The sequence below is a fragment of the Hoplias malabaricus genome, chromosome 2 (assembly GCF_029633855.1).
Source record: "Hoplias malabaricus isolate fHopMal1 chromosome 2, fHopMal1.hap1, whole genome shotgun sequence".
NCBI lineage: Eukaryota > Metazoa > Chordata > Actinopteri > Characiformes > Erythrinidae > Hoplias > Hoplias malabaricus.
Window position 1 is genome coordinate 57,666,883 of NC_089801.1, and position 22,091 is coordinate 57,688,973.

Below are 22,091 nucleotides of genomic sequence, written 5' to 3' on the forward strand. Positions count from 1 at the left end.
TAGCTTCGGAAGTGATTACTAATGGTTCCACTTACACAATGCCATCAAAACTCTGTGGTAAACCTGGCTTCTCCCTTCAGTGATGCTAAACAGAGAAGTAGTGGATCTTAGGCAACTTTGCCATTGTTCAATAGAAGAGGAAGCAGTGAAATCAGACAGAAGACAGGATGAGACATTCCAAGGAGAAGTAGAACTGAGCTCTGTGGTGAACAACACACTCACACAATCTTAAAGACAGTGGACTGGAGTTTGGGTGAACATCAGTGAAGCTGGAGTTCAGTTCAGGATGAAGACCCTCCTCATCTTCACCTTCTTCCTGATCTCAGGTCAGATGTTCTATTTGAATTCTGCACATCTATTCATACACCCCAGGTATAACATATATACCTATAATAATACCACAAGGTGGTAGCTTTTATTGTCACTGTGGTGGGATCATCAGTGGTATATCTTTGTATCTTTGGAAACATAATTATTGCCAATTATTGCCTATTTCGCTTTATTTGTAAATTTTTATTTTCAATGAATTTCAGAACATCCCACCAACTTCTTTTTCCATTTATTCATTCATTGTCTGTAAATTCCCATCCTGTATTTAAAACACTTATTATATAAACATACAGATTTAAAAATATTTTCTTCAGGAAGGGGAGAATGTAATGGACCATTAATGTACACAACTGAAATTTAAGAGCTCTGCTGCACCTTTGAAGATAGAAATGTTTCGGCATTTTCTTCTGACAGTGTATGTAAATTTACTGATGATCACTGAGGTGGTGGGGGTTGGTGATGAGTGTGCACCTTTTCATTTGGGGAGGTGGTGCTGCAATAAGGGGGATGTGTGTCCGCAGTGTTAGCAGAGTCAGTGTTTGTGCCTAATATGCTTTCCATGGGCAGGGCTGGGGATGGTGGTTTTGCGTTACGAGAGGACACAGCTCAAATCGCACTTCATTCGCAAGCAGATTATTCAATAAATAATAATAATTTATTTCACTAATTCAATTCAAACGGTGATGAATGTTATATAGTTTCATTACAATCAGAGTCATCTATTTCAACTGTTTATTTATTTTAATGTTGATGATTATGGCATACAGCCAATGACAACCCAAAAGTCATTATCAAAATAATAAACACAAAACACCTGCAAAGGTTTCCTAAGCCTTTAAAATTGTTCCTTTAGTTTGGTTCAGTAGGCTAAACAATCATGGGGAAGACTGCTGACTTGACAGGTGTCCAGAAGGCAGTCACTGACTCCCTCCTGCTGTATCCAAGCACATTAATGGAAAATTGAGTGGAAGGAAAAAGTGCGGTAGACAAAGGTTCACAGGCAACAGGGAAAACCACAGCCTTAAAAGGATTGTCAAGAAAAGGTCATTCAAAAATCTGAGGGAGATTCACACAAGGAGTTTACTGCTGCTGGAGTCAGTGCTTCAAGAGCCATCACACACAGACGTATCCAGGACATGGGCAGCAACTGGCACATTCCTTGTGTCAAGCTTCTCATGACCTAGAGACAAGGCCAGAAAAGTCTCACCTGAGCCAAGGAGGAAAAAAAAATTGGACTTTTTCTCAATGCCCAAGGTCTTGTTTTTAGATGAAAGTAAATTTTGCATTTGGAAATCAAGGTCCCAGAGTCTGGAGGAAGAGTGGAGAGGTACACAGTCCAAGCTGCTTGAGTCTAGTGTGAAGATTCCACAGTCAGTGATGGTTTGGAGAGCCATGTCATCAGCTGGTGTTGGTCCACTGTGTTATATCACGTCCAAAGTCAGCACAGCCATCTACCAGGACATTTTAGAGCAATTCATGCTTCCCGCTGCTGATGAGCTTTATGAAAATGTAGATTTCATTTTCCAGCAGGACCTGGCTCCTGTCCACACTGCCAAAAATACCAAAACCTGGTTTAGTAACCAAAGTAGTACTGTGCTTGATTGGCCAGTTCGCCCGACCTAAACCCCTAGAAAATAGAAAAATAGAAAATCTATGGGGTATTGTCAAGAGGAAGACGAGAGTGACCAGACCCAACAATGCAGATGAGCTGAAGGCCACTATCAAAGCAGTGTGGGATTCCATAACACATCAGCAATGCCACAGACTGATCACCTCCACGCCACATAGCGTTGGTGCTGTAATTCATGGAAAAGGAGCCCCAACCAAGTACTGAGTGCATATACAATACATACTTTTCAGTAGAACAACATTTCTGTATTAAACATAATTTTTTAACTAGGCCTAATATAATATTCAAATTTTCTGAGATAAAGACTTTTGGCACCACGACCCTTAAATGGACAAGTGGAAAAGAAGATGAGATGAGATGAGATGAAGACTTTTGGGCTTTCATTGACTGTAAGCCATAAACATCAACATTAAAAGAAATAAACACTGGAAATAGATCACTCTGTTTGTAATTAATCTATATATATGACTTTCTCTTAATTAACTGAATAATTAATTGATTCATTCATTATCTGTAAGAGCTTATCCAGTTCAGGGTTGGAGCCTACCTGGAGTCACTGGGTGGAAGGCAGGAACAAACCTTTGTTTGGGCACAATTCCTTTACAGGGCAACACACACCCGCATTCACACCTATGGACACTTTGAGTTGCCAATCCACCTGCACACATCAAACTCCTCACAGTCACCTGGAATGGGACTAGAACCTCCAGGTGTCTGGAGCTGTGTGACTGTGACACTACCTGCTGCGCCATTGTGCTGCGCAATTGAATTACTGAAATCAATTAATTTTTGATGATAGTCTAACTTGCTGAATTGTACCTATATAAAATCACTGCAGCAACATTTTTCAAAACATAATATTATACCATTTTTCAAAACAACAAATAAATCAAACATTTCATAAAGAATAAAGAAAAACTACCAGTACCTATTATTTATACGTCAAATTGACATTCTAAGAGTCTTCTCTTAAAGGCGACATTCATGACTGCAATCAGAAAACACTTTTTATAAAATAGATTTTTTTTTTCATAATTTTCTAGCTCTCTGGCTTATTTTCATGCTTAAATCAGGTCTAATGTGTTTACAAATCCCTGGAGTCAGTAAATGGTTAAAAAAGTGTCATGCTAGGCTGTATGCTAGGCATTCTGTCTCTGCTCATGGCAGTGAAAAGGCAACTGGAGATTTTTGAACAATAGAAAGAACTAAAACTTTGAAAACATGAACCGAGATGAGAATGTTGCTTTCTTCCTGCTCTGTAGGTGGGTAATATTGATTAGTTGTGCTGTTTCAGATAAGGAGGAAAGGTAGATCAAGGTGGAAATGTTTCTAAATTGGGTAGACTGGTAACTGCTGGAAAGTAAACAGACAAAACTGCTACAAAACACCTTGAGCCTGGTGCAAACAACAGTCATTTTTTTCCCTTCTAACACATCATTCCACATTAAAAAACGTGGTTCTTGTGAACATAAACAAACCAGAAAAAAACTGCAGTTCCCCATAATCGTAGACATTCCCTTTTAAAGCTGAAGCATTTTCACTTCCTGTGATATCATTCATTTTGACTCGTCAACACACTCCTGTGGACATCACCAATGCAGTGGCAAACAGCAGAGAAAAAAAGCACACAACTATACAGTACACAATAATGTTTAAAAAGAGCAGGATGTTTCAGAGGAGGGTTTGTGGTCAGTGTTCACTGGTCTTGTTTTTCTGTGAGTGCCTTTTAAGCTACAGTCTTACGCCCACAATTCTCTACTTCTTTGTGTTATGATTTTATTGTGTCTCTGTGGTTAAAGTCACTGTGTTAATGAGTGCTCTAATTAACCAGGGCCCAAAGCGTCCCTGCTCTGTGGTCAGTGGCTGATTTAAGAACATGATCCTTTATTGATCACCTTAGGGAAATTACTTCTCTGCATTTGACCCTTTCGTGGTAGTGAACACACAAATACACACTAGTGAACAATTCTTCACCCACACTAGGGGCAGTGAACACACACACAACCGGAGTAGGGCGCTGCCAAAGACCTCGGCGCCTGGGGAAGATTTTTTCTTGCCGGTACCTGGAATTGAACCAAAGTAGTAGTACTGTGTGTTTTACTGGAAGCTGCCACCACAACACACTATATGGCCAAAGTTAGCAACTTAATTTGATATATGATACTAAACTTCCTTCTTTTCTGACAAAAGCAATTATAATCTCCATAGGACAGCATTACCAAGAGTGAAATACCCCACCCCCTCCCAACAGCACCAATATGTAGAGCAGTGGAACAGTATTTTCATTCAGAATGAATCATACTACATCAAGAGTTGATCTAATAGTCACTGCACACTAGGTAAAGGGCATGCTAGCTCTGAATTTCTGTTTTTCTGGTCCACATGATCCTGTGTCTAAGTGCTTGTGCTCAGTTTGGTTCCTTGCTCCTTTCCTTTGTTCCTCCATTGCTCTGCCCAGCACACGAGAGCCGTGGTGACTGAATACTCAGATGTTTCTTGTTCCCTTCCATGTGCATTTAAACCGTTTGTCCCAGTTTCAAACTTTAATCATGATCATGATTGTAACATATCCTGCCATGTTCTTCTTGTTTAAATTTCTTGTTTCTTAGTTTGGTGTTAAGATTCTGTTTAGTCTTGGACTTGGTTAAATAAAGCTTCATAGCACCTACAACCTTCCTCCTTGCCTGGATGCATGGACAACACATGGATACAGAATGAGGACAGATACAAATGTAAAGTGGGTTTAATTTACAAACAAGATGACAGAACAAGACTAAACAGCGAAACTAAACCAAGAACAGACTCTAAAATATGACCAGAAATATAGAAACAACCTGAAACTATATAAAAACAACTAATTCTAGACACATTTAATGGCCAGCAACACAAAGATACCGGGTTTTACACAGACAGGAAATGAGAATCTCCTGTAACAGTCACATGACACAAACACGGGCACGTGGCTAGGGATCACATGAGGAAATAAGAGCAGTTGGCAAGACAGAGAGAGAGAGAGAGAGAGTAATGAGTAATGACCCCACATCCTCTTACAAAAATTGGATGCTGTAATTGTATTCTTTCTGTGGTCCCCTCTCCTTCTCTAATTATATTACATTGTTTTTTACAATCGAAAAGAAAAATTTTTTTGCCCACCCAAACTCTCCACACACCCAAGACGACAGCCTATGCTATAAACTCTAATGTTCAAATTAATTAACTGTATTGAATGATGCTAACTTAAAATATAAAGTTGAACTCACTTTAACACTTCAATTATCTTCAACAATTTCTTCTTTTTTGAGTTTGTGGAACAGTAAAGTTTTGATTTAGCAGAGTCCTGTTTGTGTTTTCACATTTATATTGATAGCATTTAGCAGATGTTCTTATACAGAGTGATTTATAAAAGGGCTTAGTTTTCAGACAGAGTGTGTATCCTAACTAGTACATATAGGTTACAGTCTAAACTCCCCCTGAACTCAGATGCTGCCAGAACTAGGGCCAGTGCTGATACCAAGAAAGAAAAAACCTAGCATAAATGCAATACCAGAGGAGATTGCTCTAAGACTGCAAGGGAAGCTCAGCTTCCCCTAAAATGCCAAAAAATAAGTGATCAAATATATACTGTTGTGTGTACATGTCATTGAATAAATATGCACTACAACGCCCTCAACTTTTGTTCAGAATCAGCTTCTTATCACTGGTAAAGAAGCAACTTTCCTCTCAATCAGCTTCACAGTGCTTTAAACAATGTAGACGCTGAGCGTCCACAGAGTTCAATAGCGAAGCAGCAAAGTTCAGGGAAACGAGACGAGTGATTGAATAAAGGCTGGGCTTTGTCGCGCCCATCGAACGCTCAGCGTCTCTGGGGGTCTATGGGGCAGTGGGCTGGTCTCGGCTGGCCCGGACGCTCAGCTTCTGCATGATGATTGGATGATCTGTCTGAGGCTGAATCCCTTTTTGATTGACAGCGAAATGAGCGAATCTAGTGATGGGAATTTTGGCTCTTTTTGGGGAGCCGGCTCTTTTGGCTCGGCTCTTTCGGCTCCTAAATGGCTCTTTGTTTTACCACTTATTTCCACTGGTACAGATCAATATTACCTACATTTTACATGACTATATGGACAAAAGATTATTGTTCAATATTAAAAATAATAAATAGTGTTGCAATGGCCAATTGTTTTTATGGCTGTCTTGTAATAACTCACTGATTGCACTCACACATTCAATTGTATAAATAACTGGATTTTTATTTAAACACCTTAATAAAAATCACTTGTAAACTCTGGAATATAGCCAATGGAACCCAAAAGGTAGGTTTTAGAAAATAGCTTATTAAATTAAATAATCATCCATTTCTGGGTAATAAAATAAACAAATAGTCTGCAAAGTGCAAAACAGCAGCATTCAACGGTAGTGATTAAAACAACCACAACTGTCAACAAACATTTAACTGATTTAACGTTTTCTTCAACTATTTTTTGGAAGGCAGATTGGCATTCAGGAAAACCAAGTGTCTCAGCTTGGAGGGTTGGAGGGCTGGAGCTTGCTTGTTGTTCTCTGATTGGTTGAATGACAAGCCTTAGAAAAAAATTGCTCGGTCTTAGACGGGAACCGGCTCTCATCGTTCACTTACAAGAGCCAGCTCTTTGAACCGGTTCGTTCGCGACCAACACATCACTAAGCGAACCAGCGAGCCTTTGGGGTAAAGATCCGTGGGAGCATTACATTGTCATTCTGTTCTGAGTTGATCCGGAGACTGTCTTAAACCGCTTAGTGGCATTTTCTTTGTTAAAAACGACTAGCGACAAATCGAGCTTCTATTTCTGGTGGGGTTTTTGTAGCTGTTTGTGTTTGGAGACTGACTTCTATCACTCTTTCTGACTTCTATCGCAGTTTCTGTCCAGCGGGTGCTGCTGAGCCCCTCCACCGTCACAAAGCACTCACAGGCGGACACACTTCACATTAAGCAGCCTAGCTCTGCTGGCCATTGAGAGGACACTAGTCAAGTCCCTGAAAATACACCTTGTTGGTACGACAGGGTCCCAGATCATTGTCTTGAAAAGGAACGGAGGGTAGAATTTACGTATAAATAAACCGACACATTTTATGATGTAGGACGAAATTGAGCTTCCCCTCCTTGAAAGACCAGCATCCGCCACTGTGCAATACACATCATTTAGTCAGTACTCTTACTTAGAAAGAAAAGGAATTAAGTGCAGTATAAGTGCAATACAGTGTATTTCAATGCACTTAGTTTAGTGCTCACTTAAGTAGATCACAAGTGATGGGTCTTCAGTCTGCATTTGAAGACTATTACAGAGTCAGCTGTTGAGATAGCCAGTGGAAGCTAAGATACTAAATTGGAGAGCAGGCATCACCAGCTCCCAGAATTCCGATTCCCAGGCTCCCCAACACTAATCACTGCAATCAGTGCTGACTGGGTGCACCTGCTTAATTCCTATATAAAAGACCATCCAAACAGATGTTCAGCTGTTTTTTTTTTTCTTGAGGGGTGACCAATATGGTATTTCAAAAAAAGTAGAGTTTCAAAATAGAAAAGACTTAAGTACTGAGTCCTTTTCAAACAGGGGCTGAATTATTTTTTTATGAGAAAAGCTGTCATTTGCTTTGAGTCCTCAGTTTTGGTGTTGCCTTTGTTTGACTGTTCCCAACTTTTTCCTTGATATTTAAAAAGTGCAATTCCAATTCTCAACGTTAACTTGCCTGTGGTGTAATGGTGATGCACCAGCTTATAGTGCAGGAATTTGCTGATTCAACTCCAGCTTATGGTGGCACAAAACACCACTCACAAGTATTTGCTTCATGTTACACAGGCACTTTTTACAACCCACTTTACATTGGTTCACTCTGCACTTGGGTCTTCCATCACCAATTCACATTATAATATGCTTTGAAGTCTGTTAAATTTGTTGGTGCCAGTTCTTCCAACAGGGTTTTGAATATTACCTCTACAGGACACAACAATTTAAATCCATCACATGCCCTACATATTGCCCTTCTGCTTCCAGAAATGCATATGATTTCACATTTCATATTCAGGTGCAATCCTGCTAACTTTCTGCAAAATAATAAAAATATTAAATTAAATATGAAATAAAATTGTGTTCTCCCCCGTGTCCACGTGGGTTTCCTCCGGGTGCTCCGGTTTCCTCCCACAGTCCAAAAACACACGTTGGTAGGTGGATTGGCGACTCCAAAGTGTTCGTAGGTGTGTGTGTGTGTGTGAGGGAATGTGTGTGTGTGTGTCTGTGTTGCCCTGTGAAGGACTGGCGCCCCCTCCAGGGTGTATTCCCGCCTTGCGCCCAATGATTCCAGGAAGGCTCTGAACCCACCGTGACCCTGAACTGGATAAGCGGTTACAGATAATGAATGAAATAAAATAAATAAATAAAATGAAATTTCTTCAAAGTTTATTAATAATTCTTCCTCAGTGACTCCTGGGACTTGAAAGCGCTGGAAGGTTGCAGGTGCATTCAGCAGTCCAAAAGGCATGATATTATGTGTATAATATGGTGTTTATGGTTATAATTGCACATCTAAGGTAATCTGGTATGCATGGCTCATATGTTTTCAAAATGTTGGTCCTCTTGGTAGAACTGTAAACAAATCCTCCACTTTAGGAATGGGACACAGCTCCAATAATGCTACTTGATTGCAAGTCATTTTGTAATCCCCATCCTACTTTTTATATCAGGTTTTAACACTGGAGACATGGGTGCTGTTCATTCTGTATAATTAATTGGAATGATGATAAGGTAAATAGACAATCTTCTGTTTTACCATCACTCTCATAGCATTAGGAACTGTATGAGATCAGCAAATGTGTGGCATTAGCTGACACATAAATAACAGCCTTCAAGGTGCCAAACTCATCATGCAAGAAAAGGGTCATAGGATCTGCCCCAAAGTCTTTCTCTATAATTACAATCTTGAGCCAGTAGTCTCAGGTCTGCTACATATTCAGAGTGAGAATCAAATTTCAACATCTGAACTATCTCATTTCCCTTACAATCACTGTGATTTATATTTATGGCATTTAGAAAAAAACATTTTCAGAGTGGCTTGCACTGCTATTGTTTTGTGTTTCATTGGAGTTTGTACTACACACAGTACAAATATATTTGAGTGTAAAATACACTTGAGCTCATTCACTGTCGGAGCAAATCCTTTCAAATGTCTTTATAGTCAGCACTTTAATTCCTTTTCATCCACTCCACTCTATTTCCTCTTCTTTCTCTTTTTATTTTCCAAACCTAGCCATTCACCTCATCCTTAATAATGTATTAAACCTTCACACCAACTTACCAACTGTAAAATCTCCAGCTCATTATTTGTAACTCACAAGTTATACAAACAGTAGGGAAGTTATGCATTGTCTCTGTGTGTCTTCACTGGCAGCACTAACAAGTTTGTCATCTCATATTGCCCTCTAGGGGATCAAGCCTGCAACTCTCATGGATAACATTCACATCCAGTATTCTCCAAATATACTAATGGACTTACACAAGAAAGTCTCCTGCAGAGAAGCATCAGCACTTTCTCTTTCAGTAATTATGATTGGCTCAAAACTGACAGTGGTGTTATCCACTATGCTAACCAAACCACTGGAAACAATAGATCCTAAGAATGAAGAGGACACAACTTGAAAGTGTTTCATAAAATGACATGAGTTCAAATTGCCCTTTTGATTGGCAGGTCTGGCAGGCTGTTTTGATGTGACTGGCTACCCTGGGGGATATATCAGGATCAACTGTAAACATCAGCAGTATGGACAGAATACTAAATATTTTGGGAACAAGGGAACAAAGGAGTGGATAACTGTACAAAACCAAATGAGCTGGCTTCATAAAGAGGACATTTCTCTACTTGACTATCCTGGACGTCTAATAGTGTTGCACAGAAACCTGAGTTCACAGGACTCTGGATCATATCGGTGTGGAGAGACTGGAGTGTGGAGTCATGATGTGGAACTGAAAGTGAAGAGAGGTTAGAAACATCAATATCTCACTAATGATATTCATCATGAAATTCTGTATAAACTGAGATATTTCTGAAAGAATAAAGAGGTCATAAGGTCATTGAGAAACTCCACCTTAAATTATTAGATGATGTCATTTATTTTGTATGATTGACAGATCCGTGTTGTTCGGGTCCAAGTGCTGTGACTGGTTTTCTGGGAGAGACTCTCACCATCAACTGTCCATATCCAGAGGAATTTAAGGCAAAAACAAAACGTTTCTACAAACAGGATGGTGCAGATTTCACTGAACTGATCACTACCACATGGTCTCAGAGAAACAGATTCTCCATCTCTGAAGACAGAAACTCAAAAGTTTTCAGTGTGAGAATCAGTGATGTGAGAGAAGAAGATGGAGGAGTTTATTACTGTGGAGTGTGGGTTGCAGGAGAGTCAATCAGTTATGACTTGTTCTACACAGAAATCCAGCTGCAGGTCACGGGTGAGAGACATGATCTTTTCCTATTGGTCAGAGAGTCCTGAGTGTTTTTTCTGATTGTAAGATGATTTAGAGCCTTTTTGTTTTTCATGTTTGTCAAAAATATCTAAAGCTCCATAATGTTATTATTGGGGAAATGTGTTTAGTGTAAATCTATAATGAACATCATTTGAACAACACACTGAGTGTGAGGGTCATCTTCAGACCACAGAGAACAGGGCAGTAACAGAGTCTGAGATCAGTTTGTCTGTCTGGGTTTTATCAGATGTTTCTAGTGTGTGTGTGTGTGTGTGTGTGTGTGTGTGTGTCCACATATGAATGTACATAATTACTAAAGATTTTACTGTGTTTTATGTATTTTATTGTATAAAACATCTACTGCTCCCAGAGAGACCACCCACAACTATGAACCCAACAACAGCTTCAACTGTTGAAGAACATCTCAGTAAGAACTCAGTCATTATTCAGAACTCCCTCTTTCACTCTATTTTCATGTTAAATGTGAACAGACAGTTGTTCAGAGTTTAGACTCCACTCCAGGAACTGGACCCGATGTGGAAGTGCTGTGGAAGTGGAGGGTTCCTGGTTTGATTGAGAAGATGTGTGTGATAAAGTTGATTCTGGTCTGTTCTCTCTGTCTCTCAGCTCCAGTTTCCTCTACCATCATCATCATCATCATAATCATCATCACTGTGTGTTTGACTCTGCTGCTGACTGGAGGACCAACTTTGATCTTCTACAAACTGCGATGGAAGAAAACACAAGGTCCTCTACACACAAAGACTCATTCACATAAACAACACGGTCTGAAATCATTTGAATTATTCAGGGATTTGGGCGTGACATAATAATCTCAAAGAAAGTGACAGAAAGAGAGAGTGAGAAAAGTGAGATCAGAGGAGATCTATCTGAGATTACTGCTGGACAGTAGATAGTAGAGATCTGTAATAGTTTCTCACATCTGGTTACTGCCACAGACTCCCTCTAGAGGAGAATGAATGAAGAGAACATTTGTCTGACTGATGTTTCTCTCTTTCTGTAGACTCAGCTTCTATCAGACGTCCATCAGGAACAAAGGACAGAGTAAGTAAAGAGGGGGGATGATGTTAAAAAAGAATTTTATCGCAGTTAATGAACAATTACGAAAGTAATATTATCCTTTCATGATTTTCTGAGCGTCTGAGCTCTGATTTATAGATCAGACATGTTTCAATCTGATACAGAATATGTTCATTTTGGAACTGTATATACCAGGCAGATTTGTGAACTGAAAATTACGGAATGTTTGTATTTATGTTCTGATCATTTTATTTTGTGTGTTGCTCTTATTTCAGACTGATGTGGATTATGCAAATGATCAATCTGGAAACAACATAAGGATGGATCCAATGTACTGCAATAACACAAATGACACAGAAGCTATATATGAGATTATAGATCCCAACCACGTCCAATATGTTTCAACCTACCAGAGTCTAGACCCCAACACTATCCAGTCAGATACAATCTACCGGAGTCTAGACCCCAACACCAACCAATCAGGTCCTGATTATCAGAGCCTGGATCCCAGAAACAGAGAACTACCGCCCATTTACCAAAGTCTAAAACCCAATCCCAATCAATAAGATTCTGTCTTTAAGACTGTGAACCTCAAAATGCTTTTCAATCAGATTCAGTCTAACAGAGCCTAAATTCCTACACCAGCCTATCAGGTTTACTCTATCAGATTATCAACAACAACACTAAGCAATCAGATTCAGTCTACCAGAGTCATCAGACAGATTCAGTTTAACAGAGACTAAACACCAAACCAGACTCAAGCTTAAAGCTCCTTTACCTTAACTTTCTACAGTCAAGTGTCAAGTTCGAGTCTGTATGTCCACAGTGAAATATGTCACTGTTCAGAACTGAAGCTTTATGCTAATGTGTTTCCTATCAATGTAAACAAGGTCCATGAAGTGTTCTTTTGTTGAATGTGTTTTGATTTTTCTGAGCTAACAATATTCAAATTGCAGTGTGTTTTTTAAAAATAATTAATTATTTAATTTCTTTAATTGTAGTAATGAAAAAAAGCTGTAGATACTAAATTTTTTTTTTATTTGAATGTTTTTATTAAAAAGTGTTATGCTCTTTTGTATTTATGTTTTGAGTTATTTAAAATTGTTTGAAAATATTATGAATGCTTTACTTTCCTCCTAATACTCACCCAGCATTCACACCCACCCTTATGTAGGCTATAGTATGGGTTTACTTTGCATAGTGGAGTAATATAATTTAATATAATCATGTAATGGAATAAGTTAATTGCACACACAAATAACAAAGGAATGATTTTATCACAGATTTTAACACAGATTTGTTTATTAAATGCAATATCAAAGATTGAATATAGATTATAAATGGATAAAAAAAAAGGACTACAGCAAATGCCCCTGTGAGAACTACCATAAATTCTAAAAGGAAGCTATAGTTTATCCCAGAACTAAACTTATGTGAACTACACTTAATTATGTGATTTAAATTACATTTTTTATTAAGAACAACAGCATCCCTACAAACCAGCTGTCTGTTACATTTTAGATGGTATGTGTGTGCCATTTTGGTTAAAAGTTGCGTAAAATATGTTTATTCTGAATTATATCACTTTGTGTTAACATATAATCTTTTATATTGCAACTTGATTAATCTCCCTCTAATATAATCAACTTGTTCTAGACTATTATAACTACACTCATTTGTAGGAGGATTGTATAAGTAATGTTGTTGATCATAATTGCAAAGGCATGATTCAGGGATGTAACAAATTTGTACATTTACATTTGTCTGAACTGTTCTGGTTTCAAGGAGAAGGTCATGTGGACAGAACTGAAGTGGAGTTCTCAACAAGTATGGCTGTGTCTGTCAGTAGGCCTACTGGTCAATGCAACACAAAACTCACTATCCATGAAAGGTTGGAAATTGAATTTAATTAACGTAAGTTAAAGTATCTTAAGGAGGTGCATCCAGTACATCCAGCATCCTATCTCCTCCTATTACGATTATCTTGCACTACTGTTTACTTTGCTCTGTACATCCAGTATCCTACCTCTTTCTATTACAATTATCTTGCACTATTGTTTACACTGCCTTGTACATCCAGTATCCTACCTCCAAATCAGGTTATTGTCTTCAGTGTCCCATTGTCTTATGTATGTCTATCAGTGAGCTGCTGGTATCATATGTCCTGCACTTGTCTTCTATTTATTTATATACTTAGCTTAGTTGAATTTAATTTTTTGTTAAATGTTACTGCATCTTGGAGAGGAGAGTACCGTAATTTCAATCCTTTGTATGTCCTGTATTTCTCAGAATCTGGAGTAGATAAGCCTTTTATGGGAATACGGGTTCTATATTCAGCCTATGACTCCTGGAAAGTGCCCATATTCATAGAAATGTACTTTGTAGTTCAGCAGGGTTGTAGAATCAGGGTAGTTTATGTATAGTCCTCTTAGTTGAAAAATGTTTCCACATGACTCTTTTGTATAATAATAATCTCTTTTGTCAGCAAGAACATGGCTGGTGGTACTATTTGGTCTTCAATGACATAGTGATCCATGTGTCTTTGACAAAATACATTAATCTGGAGTTAAACCTGCCTTCTGTCAGTCAGGTTTTATTTAAGCCTCAGTTTAGTCCTGCATTAGCACTAATCCCCCTCAAGAAATCTGAGTAGATCATTCAGAATTAGACTAAATGTAGGACTTTTAACATATGACTGAGAAAGCAGATTTCTGTTAGTCTGGGTTAAAAGGCCATTTTAGTCTAGGACTAGGCTTAATCTCTCTCTGGGAAACCATCCCAATAACATGTTTTAAAGTACAAGTTTACAATAATGTTACGATTGTCCTTTTTGTTGAATGTTATTATACTGTATGTACCATGAGTAATTTCAACAGTTTTTCGAATAGTATGGAATTATTTTAATATGTGTGCATTTACTGTTGGCCTGGTTTAACATCCCTCTTTAGAAAATCTGCTTAATGAAATTGTAGACATTTAAAGAAAGTGATGCAGGTTTATTTAGTTATATACGTTCACTGTGATACCCTCAAGGGACCATAATTGTTCCATTGTTCCAACCTCCTGGAGGTTGTGTGTTGTAGTCCCGCTCCGGGTGACTGTCTGTGAGGAGTGTGATGTGTTCTCCCCGTGTCCGTGTAGGTTTCCTCCGGGTGCTCCGGTTTCCTCCCACGGTCAGAAAACACATGTTGGTAGGTGGATTGGAGACTCAAGTGTCCATAGGTGTGAGTGTGTGAGTAAATGTGTGTGTGTGTGTCACCCAGTGAAGGACTGGTGCCCCCTCCAGGGTGTATTACTATGGAGAGAAATTAGTCTCAAAATACTTTACAAATGCGTAAATGTTAATCCACAAATAAAACACTCAAAAAGTCACAAATATGTTTCACTATTCACAGATGAACACATCCCAATCTGTGTCTCACAGTCTGCAATTTGTACAAATACAGTTACATTCTTAAATACATGTGTTTGGTTTTCATAGATATCAAAATTTAATGCAAAAATAAATACATTTGTTTAAATTTATATTGAATATATTTGTAAAGTCAAAGTCTTGAATTTAAAATGCATTTGTAAATTGTGGAATCTGCGTTTGTGGATCAATTCACTCGTGTGTTTTCTGTGATGTGTATTTGTTAATTTCCTCTCATAGGTTTTTGGATTTTGAGACTTTCCTTTCGCATTTCACCTGATCCACACACAAATGCAGCCTGATCCACAAATGTGGCCAGCAGGAGAACAAGTCGAAGTCCAGGTGCCTTTGTGCCTTTGTTTGCCTTCGTTTGGAGCATGTGAAGAAACATACTGACCAGGAATTCTTCATTGTTGTGGAGAATGGAACCAGACGTCCTCCTCTCAATGCTGCTCTTAAGAAGTGAATACATGAAATACTATAAACATGACAATGTTTCACCAGAGTTCTGAGTAGGATTTGGTCTCAAACACACAGCAATCAGCCACAAGATTAAAACAATTGAGAGTGAATAACAACTAATATAATTTTATAGTGGCATCTGACAAATCAGTGCATCCCAGCTTGCTGCATATGGGTTTAGTAGCTGCAGACAGAGTCAGAGTGTACACGCTGACCACTGGCCTTTGCCAAAACAGTTACATTCAAATAAATCTGTTAAAATCAAAGTTTTAGATTTACCTGCCCACCTGTTTGCTTCATGTTGAAGCTTGAGTGTGTGTGTGTGTGTGGGTGAGTGGGTTCATTTCCCAGTGTTCTTTACCTTTGCAGGTGGGGGGCTGGGGGGCTGCCTTCCCTGGTGCCCATGGAGCAGTTGTGGGTTCAGCTGTGAATTGAGGGAGGAGGACAGTGCTGTTCCTTCACTTCCATTGCCCCCAATGTTCCTGCCTGTCATGGGAATTGAACCAACAACCTTTCAGCCCTAAACCCAGTTCCAGAGAAAGAGGAAGCAGCCAAATCAGAGAGGAGACAGAGACGAAACAGATTCACACTGAGAGGAGAAGAGAAGTAGAACTGAGCTCTGAGGAGAACAACACACTCACAGTGGACTGGAGTTTGGGTAAACATCAGTGAAGCTGGAGCTCAGTTCAGGATGAAGACGCTCAGGTCTTCTCAGATCTCAGGTCAGTTTTTCTGCTCCAAACTGAAGATGTTCTGTATTTAACTTTTTTACACAGAAACATATGATTCATCACCACTGAAGAAGATTTACTGCTGCAGGGATTTTGCTGCAGATCTGACAGAATTTACTGGAGTGGTATGCATATGGTACTGCGTGGTATGTCTGGCGCCTCTTTCCATTGAGGACATTGAAGATGTATACCTATTCGGATTTATGATCGTGGGCTGCTGATTGGATTAGGCGGTGCCCTGGTTTATCTGAAAATTAAAAGAGTTGAGTCAGTTGTAAACAGCTCAAAGAAACTGACCAACATGATTGATGAGATGGGCAGAGCCGTTGGCACACAGACTGGGACTGTGAGTAGAAGCTTCGATTCCATCAAGGAGCAACTAACAGCTTTGAACTCCAAGATTGAACGTTTGGAAGACCAGTGCCTCCTCCTACTGCTTTTGTCCATGTCACTGAAACTATCTGTGTGTATTGCTTGTGTGCTAAAGGTGTTGTTTTTTTCAAGATCACACACTGTGCTTCCTTAAGGCACAGTCTGTGACCTTCTTTTTTTTTTTTTTACCACCACTTCCCTGTTGTAATTCAGCTGTTTCTTTTAACTGTAAGATGGCGCGGGGCACCTGCTGCCGTTGCGTCTGTTGCGCACACCTAACCCCTGTTTGGGTGAGTGGACAGACGGAAAGTAATTTCGCTGCAATGTTGTCACTGTGCAATTTGATTGGCAGGTCCAGTGGGCTGCTACGATGTGATTGGCAACTCAGGAGGAAGTGTCTGGATGCAGTGTAAACATCAGCATTATGGAAACAATGAAACATATTTCTGTAAGAAGGGAAAAGATGTGTATAAATATACAAACACTACACATGGGTTCACAAAGAGAGACTTTCTCTGTGACATCAAGTTCTTACTGTGGTCTTCAAAACAGTGCAGTCTTGACCCGTCAATGTTCTTGGTTGTCTTTGAGCTTATGCCAAACAGTAACCTTTAAGCTGCAGTCTCATATCTACCATATACTGCTTCACTCTGATCTATTTATAGCTTCTCTGTGGTTAATGCTACTGAGGTCATTTGTACCATAATCAGTCAACACCCACAGCATCTCTGCTCTGTGGACACTGGCTGATATGAAAAAAAGAGTAGCTGGTTTCATTGGAAACTTTCACAACAGCAGTAGTAGACACTTCTCATATGTGATGTCCATAAGTGCACCTCTTGCTGTAATAGAACTGTTTTACCAAAGCTTTACCAAAAGAAATACACTCTAGATTAGCATCACCTGAGTGTAAAGTCTTCATACTCAATCCCAAGTGTGAGCTAGAGGTGCTAACACCCTACCCCTGTAATAATTTGAGGAGCAGAGGAAGAGCTTTCTCCAGAATGGTTCAGAATACTTCCTGAGGACATCAGTTGTTGATTCAATCTACTCAGAGCACACTATGGGAGGGGCACATATAGGGGGTTAAAACCCTTGATTTAAAATAGAAAAAAACAATTGCATGCACAACTGTCCACAAACTACTGATCGTGCATTGCAAGTTACTGAAGGTGTTTATGAGCTGAAATATCTGCATTGTCTAATGGTCTTTAATGATCTGGGTAAACTGATATTTATAACACATTGATGTCATATCCACCTCTGGTAAAGGAGGGGAGGAGCTGTGAAGTTCAGAATAAAGAGACAGAGAACAGAGAAAAAGAAAAAACAATTTTAAGTGAATATCCTCAAAGCTGACCTCAAATGAAGACCCTCTTCATCTTCACACTGTTCCTGATCTCAGGTCAGATGTTCTACTTTAAGTGAATGAATCAGAACCGATTCTGAATTTTGAGTCTTTAACACTAAGATCCTAGTTCTGTATTTTAGTAGATGCTCTGTAGAAGTGAGAGAACTTGGAAGAATTGATTAAAAACTTCTGCTTCTGTTTGTTTGGCTGGTCTAGTGCACTGCTATAATGTGACTGGTTGTTGAGGAGGAGAGAGAGGTGATTTTATTTATTTATTTTTTTTTGGAAAGTCTGCATTAAAGAAGGTGGACACACAAATACCTAACTTTGAAACTCAAGGCAGAAATGTAAGATTTTTAAAGGCTTACGTTTGAGGGTTAAAATGAGGATTTTTTTCTCTCTTTAACCCTGTTTCCAGCTCTGTTTCTCTGGGTTTAATGCTTCTCTCTCCAACTGTTTCTGTGTAGTTTTGTATTTTGCTACTTCTCTTGCCTATCTGCCCCTGTGAGTGGCCAGCTATTATGTTGATAGATTCTTGTCAGGTGTCTCTTGTTCACTGTTCATTTAATTACCTTTTCCCTCTATCTTGATTGTGGCTTCCCATTTTTATTGCACATATTATGAATGGAGTATTAGCATGCTGCAATGATCAGTGTGTTTAAATGTCTTGATGCTTCACCATGTTTTACATTTTGTTATATATTTAGTGTTAAATAAAGTGTTACATTTTTTAATCCTGCTTACAGATTTATGTTGGGAGTTTCAGCTGTATTCATCTGATTCCCAATCAGTCTTAAGGGCACAAATGTGCATCTAGTAAAAAAGTATGTTAAACCGATTTATTTGATTTATTTATACTTGTCTATTATCTATTTTTAAAAAAGGACAAAGGACTTTTTGACAATTAAATTTAAAGAAAGAGCAATACATAGAGCATGTCAATTCAATTTGTTTACACACACACAATCATGTTAGCTGCAGCATCAATAGACGTTTAGCTTTGTCCTGCCCAATTAACCAGCGTGTCTGGTTACTACCAACGCCTAGGAAAAAATGAACCCAACTCAAGTAACGACTCAATTAGCTCACTTTTCCAATATACAAATTATCCTAAAAGACTTCATCCCCAAATAATATCAAACTAACCCATAATAAACACTAAGCCTAAACAAATGAATTACTTAACAATATACATGGCAAAACACTCAAGACAACCTAATAACCCCCTGCCCCAGCTTCAAGAATGGTATGACCCTCTCCAAAGGCAGGAAACTTCCCTATAACTGGGCTGGATGGTGCAGTTGCCTCTGTCTGGGAGTGTCCAAGGCTGCTACAAGTAAGTATACCCAAAGCTAAGTGAAGGTAACATAAGATGCTTCTGGCTACATCCCCCATGTATACCCTTAAAAATACCTGACAGCCCCACTCCTCCATGAATCTTTTATGAGCCAGTCCCAAGTTCTCAGCAGGATGGGTGCTTAGAAAATGCTCTAGCCCAAGCAGAATTGTCCCAAGCTGATCTTCTCCGTCAATGAAATGACAGGTCACACCAAGTTATGCTTCTATGTAGATGGAAGACCACATGTCAGATGTGAGGCTGACAGACAACTTGTTGCAGTTTCTCCTTGGCCTCCTCCTTAACCTCCTCATACTGCTTGTCCACCATTGCCTTTAGAGCCTGAATACACAAATATTAGTAGTTAGCCTACTATTCATTTCATGTTCAAGTAGCAATGAAACACTTGATCCATATGCCTACCATACGCACCTGGGTTGGGAGTCTTTGATGACCGTATTAACTAGGGCATCATCCACCATTTTCTTCCAGAAATCTGTAATAAAACATAATAGGGAACATTATAGGGGCCAACCATATGACATAAAATTCAAGAAAGATTATTTATTAGACTGGTGTCTGGACCACTGGCAGCAGACTGGGCATGATCATGTATTGCTCTGTAATGCCTCATCATGGAAGACGTTTGTTGCTGTAAGTGACACAGTAAGCACTTTACCTTCATATGACAATAAAACACATAAGGAAAGATTATATAGGCTATGGAAGAGATCATAATGATGACTTTCTGAAACTCAAATACCATATTATGACCTGGTTTGTTTTGAGCAACTAATTTGAAATGTTCCCAGACAGGAGAATCCTCCTTTTTCTGGGTGGCTCCATGGTGACAGGCAGAAGCCTACAACTATCCTACACTCCATAATAATATATATATATATATATATATATATATATATATATATATATATATATATAAATAAAATAAGTGATCGTGTGTGTACATGTCATTGAATAAATATGCACTACAACGCGCTCAAATATATATATATAATTAATTAATGAAATAACACTAAAATCAAGTAGCCCACTAAACACTAACCTAATAATATAACACAGTAAAATAATAATATGATATTAAATTTAACCACCAACTCTGACACTCTTAACCACCAGCCTCCCTCTCCAGCACAAATTTAAAGCACTAATTTGACAAAGTAATTAACAAAAATATTGTGTAGTCTGATCCTGGAGTAAACAAAGGCTATACCATTTAAGAGAAAATGAAGACAAAACATGAGAACCCAAAACACTGTGGGAAGACACAGAGAAACTATACATGAAGACATCAAACACAATCTAACTGTGAAAACAAGGTCACGGCATGAGTAAACACCAAATATACCAAGATGAACACTAACAAGGAACTACAGAGGCAGGCTAGAAACAAGGACCATTAACATGGGAAAAACAACAAATAAAAGATATACCGATCAAGGAAAAAGAGGGAAAAAAAAAGAAGAACTCTACAAACCATGGAAATACAGATACTCTGAAACATTACTAGAAATGAGCAACAAACACAGAAACAAGAACCTGGGCTTTTAAACAGGCAGATAAAGAAACACCTGTAAAAACAAGTCACATGACACATTTAAGGGAACATTGCAAAGGATCACATGATTAAAAAAAGAGCAGTAGACATTCCTTACAAAAAGGAAGTTGATTGAAGTGACATCTATGGCATGGTTACTATGGTACCTATACAGTGGTTTTACCATAGAATGCTATATATATTTTTTGTTGAAAAGAAAAATATGGCTGCCATACTATTCAATAGTAAGTATGTTAGTTTTAGTAGCATTGTATTGAACAGGCTCACCTTACCAAAATTAAAAATGGTTTTACTATGGTATTGTATAGAAGCTATAGTTGAATAGTTAATAGTTAACCATGATTGTACCATGAGCTACTATGGTGTACTGTGTTTACTATATTTTTACTATGAAATCCATCCGTCCATTATCCACCACTTCTCCGGATCCGGGTCGCGGGGGAAGCAGTCGGAGCAAAGAAACCCAGACCTCCCTCTCCCCAGTCACCACCTCCAGCTCCTCGGGGGGTATACCGAGGCGTTCCCAGGCCAGTTGAGACATGTAGTCTCTCCAGCGTGTTCTTGGTCTGCCCCGTGGCCTCCTCCCCGTTGGACATGCCCGGAACACCTCACCAGGAAGGCGTCCAGGAGGCATCCGGACCAGATGCCCGAACCACTTCAACTGGCTCCTCTCGACGTGGAGGAGCAGCGGCTCCACTCCGAGTCTCTCCCAGATGTCCGAGCTCCTAACCATGTCTCTAAGGGGCCCTACCACCTCGGCCACCTCAGCCCCAGTGACAGACGAGCCCCCCACCCACCCCGGGGTCCCCAGACTCTGCTTCCTCTGCGGAAGACATGCTAGTGGGATTGAAAAGATCCTTGAAGCATTCCTTCCACCGCCTAATAACGTCCCCAGTCAAGGTCAACAGTTCCCCACCCTCACCATATTGGCTCACCTCACAGGCTTGGTGAAAAAACGCTTTCCCCTCCTGAGTCGCCTGATGGTTTGCCAGAAACTTCCCGGAGCCAACCAAAAGTCATTTTCCATGTTCTCACCGAACTCCTCCCACACCCGAGTTTTTGCCTCAGTGAAAGCCGAAGCCATGAGCCACTTGGCTCCCCGGTACCTGTCGGCTACCTCCGGAGTCCCCCAAGCCAACCAGGCTCGATAGGACTCTTTCTTCAGCTTGACAGCCCCTCCTCACCCAGGGTGTCCACCACCAAGTGCGGGGATTGCCACCCTGACAGGCACTGACAACCTTGCAGCCACAGCTCCGTTCAGCCGCCTCAACAATGGTCCGGAACATGGCCCACTCAGACTCAATTTCACAAGCCTCCCCCGGGATGCAGTCGAAGCTCTGCCGGATGTGGGAGTT

The 22,091-nt window shown here is 39.5% G+C and overlaps 1 protein-coding gene and 1 long non-coding RNA gene across 2 annotated transcripts; one reads left to right on the forward strand and one right to left on the reverse strand.

Annotated features, from left to right (window-relative positions):
- Nucleotides 1-259: 259 nt before the first annotated feature.
- LOC136686594 (CMRF35-like molecule 1) lies at nucleotides 260-12,446 on the forward strand. Its single transcript, XM_066660486.1, has 7 exons — nucleotides 260-326; nucleotides 9,677-9,967; nucleotides 10,117-10,440; nucleotides 10,826-10,882; nucleotides 11,083-11,202; nucleotides 11,480-11,520; nucleotides 11,772-12,446. The coding sequence occupies exons 1-7, from the start codon at nucleotides 287-289 to the stop codon at nucleotides 12,060-12,062; spliced, it is 1,164 nt and encodes a 387-aa protein (XP_066516583.1). The 5' UTR covers nucleotides 260-286; the 3' UTR covers nucleotides 12,063-12,446.
- Nucleotides 12,447-18,805: 6,359 nt separating this feature from the next.
- Nucleotides 18,806-20,693, reverse strand: LOC136686605 (uncharacterized). Its single transcript, XR_010800335.1, has 3 exons — nucleotides 20,656-20,693; nucleotides 19,593-19,656; nucleotides 18,806-19,502 (listed from the first exon to the last, which is right to left on the reverse strand). It is a non-coding gene; the product is annotated as an uncharacterized lncRNA (long non-coding RNA).
- Nucleotides 20,694-22,091: the final 1,398 nt, after the last annotated feature.